This window comes from Notothenia rossii (genome assembly GCF_949606895.1).
Source record: "Notothenia rossii genome assembly, contig: scaffold_334, whole genome shotgun sequence".
In the NCBI taxonomy this organism is placed as follows: Eukaryota; Metazoa; Chordata; class Actinopteri; order Perciformes; family Nototheniidae; genus Notothenia; species Notothenia rossii.
Window position 1 is genome coordinate 5,001 of NW_027639778.1, and position 2,500 is coordinate 7,500.

The 2,500-nt window shown below is 52.1% G+C and overlaps 1 protein-coding gene across 2 annotated transcripts in view; it reads left to right on the forward strand.

Moving 5' to 3' along the window:
• LOC307027414 (mothers against decapentaplegic homolog 4-like) overlaps positions 1-2,500 on the forward strand; it is an 8,000-nt gene that overhangs the window by 47 nt on the left and 5,453 nt on the right. For both annotated transcript variants that reach the window (XM_079695653.1, XM_079695654.1), the window contains exons 1-5: positions 1-345; positions 871-990; positions 1,065-1,238; positions 1,469-1,567; positions 1,909-1,962. The exon at positions 1-345 is cut by the window's left edge and continues 47 nt beyond it. In XM_079695653.1, coding sequence (XP_079551779.1) covers positions 1-345; positions 871-990; positions 1,065-1,238; positions 1,469-1,567; positions 1,909-1,962 — 792 coding nt within the window. The remainder of the gene's footprint in view (positions 346-870; positions 991-1,064; positions 1,239-1,468; positions 1,568-1,908; positions 1,963-2,500) is intronic.

Sequence of the window (2,500 nt, forward strand, 5' to 3'; positions counted from 1 at the left end):
TCTCTCACCTGTCTGTGTCTCACCTGTCTCACCTGTCCGACCTGTCTGTGTCTCACCTGTGTCTCTTACCTCTCTCACCTGTCTCACCTGTCTTTCTCACCTGCCTCCCCTGTCTGTCTCACATGTCTCACCTGTCTGTCTCACCTGTCTCCCCTGTCTGTGTGCAGGTGGCGGGCAGGAAGGGTTTCCCTCACGTGATTTACGCCCGTCTGTGGCGTTGGCCCGACCTTCAGAAGAACGAGCTGAAAGCCGCCGCCTTCTGTCAGTTCGCCTTCGACCTGAAGTACGACAGCGTGTGTGTGAACCCGTACCACTACGAGCGCGTGGCCCCACCCACAACCACAGGTAACAGGAAACACAGGTAACACAGGAGACACAGGAGACACAGGAGACACAGGTGACACAGGAGACACAGGTGACACAGGTGACACAGGTGACACAGGTGACACAGGTAACATAGGAGACACAGGAGACACAGGAGACACAGGAGACACAGGAGACACAGGTGACACAGGAGACACAGGTGACACAGGTGACACAGGAGAGACAGGTAACATAGGAGACACAGGAGAGACAGGTAACACAGGAGACACAGGAGAGACAGGTGACACAGGAAGGACAGATGACAGGAAACACAGGTAACAGGAAACAGAGGTGACACAGGAATTGTTTCTCAATGTCGAGTATACCTGCTGCAGAGCCACGATTTCAAGCATACTCCGTCATCGAGCTGCGCAGTATGCTTGATGACGGAGTATGCTTGAAATCGTGCCTCTGGTATACTCGACATTGAGAAACGGCTACAGGTGACACAGGGAACAGGAAACACAGGTGACATGTATTAATGGTCGTCCACCTGTTCTCCTTCAGGTCCTCAGTCCGGGATCAAGGAGGAGTTCCTGCAGGACTGTCTGCAGGTGGAGCTGCCCCCCCACTGTGACCCCTACAGCCAGCCCCGCCCCCCCAGGCATCCCAGCATCCCCCCTCCAGGTGAGCTGTCAATCAAAGTTAATTTCCTAATCAGTTGACTCACAGTGTGTGACTCCCTGGCTTCTGTCTTGCAGGCAGCAGTTCACCTGCAGCTCTGTCAGGTGTTACCTGTGGCAGGGGGGTCGCCCCCCCTCAGAACCATGGAGGACACGCCCCCCCCCCTCAGACAAACGCCCCCCACACCCCACAGCCTCCTCACCCCCCCACCTCCCCACACCTGCCCGAATACAGCATCCCCCCAAAAACAGGTACTACACCTGCACACACCTGTACTGTACCTGTACACACCTACTGTACCTGCACACACACACACACACACACACACACACACACACACACACACACACACACACACACACACACACACACACACACACACACACACACACACACACACACACACACCTGTACTGTACATTAAGAGTACCAGTAGTATTATTGAGCAGAGATACTGACCTGTTGTTTGCTGTCTCTGCAGACACCTGGCCAGGTACTAGCCCCGCCCCCTACAGCCCTGCAGGACAGAGTGGGCGGAGCCAACAGCATCACAATCACCACGCCCCCAACACACACTTCTGTATGACACCATCCCAATATCCAGCTGAAGTGATAATACTTTCCTGCAGTATTAGTACTTTACTGCAGTATTAGTACTTTACTGCAGTATTAATACTTTACTGCAGTATTAATACTTTACTGCAGTATTAGTACTTTACTGCAGTATTAATACTTTACTGCAGTATTAATACTTTACTGCAGTATTAGTACTTTACTGCAGTATTAATACTTTACTGCAGTATTAGTACTTTACTGCAGTATTAATACTTTACTGCAGTATTAATACTTTACTGCAGTATTAATACTTTACTGCAGTATTAGTACTTTCCTGAAGTATGAGTGTAATGTTTGTCCCTGCAGGGTCTCAGCATCACAGTTCTGCTCCGTATCCACAGCCAGTGTCCAACCACCCAGGTACACACCTGTCCCCCCACACACCTGTCCCCCCACACACCTGTCCCCACACACTCCTGTCCCCACACATACCTGTCTCACCTTTCTCCCGTTGTCTCACCTGTCTCCAGTTGTCTCACCCGTCTCCAGTTGTCTCACCTGTCTCCAGTTGTGTTACCTGTACCGCCTGTCTCACCTGTCTCCCGTTGTCTCACCTGTCTCCAGTTGTGTTACCTGAACAACCTGTCTCACCTGTCTCCCGTTGTCTCACCTGTCTCCCGTTGTCTCACCCGTCTCCAGTTGTCTCACCTGTCTCCAGTTGTGTTACCTGTACCGCCTGTCTCACCTGTCTCCCGTTGTCTCACCTGTCTCCAGTTGTGTTACCTGAACAACCTGTCTCACCTGTCTCCCGTTGTCTCACCTGTCTCCCGTTGTCTCACCTGTCTCCAGTTGTCTTACCTGTCTCCAGTTGTCTCACCTGTCTCCCGTTGTCTCACCTGTCTCCAGTTGTCTTACCTGTCTCCAGTTGTCTCACCTGTCTCCCGTTGTCTCACCTGTC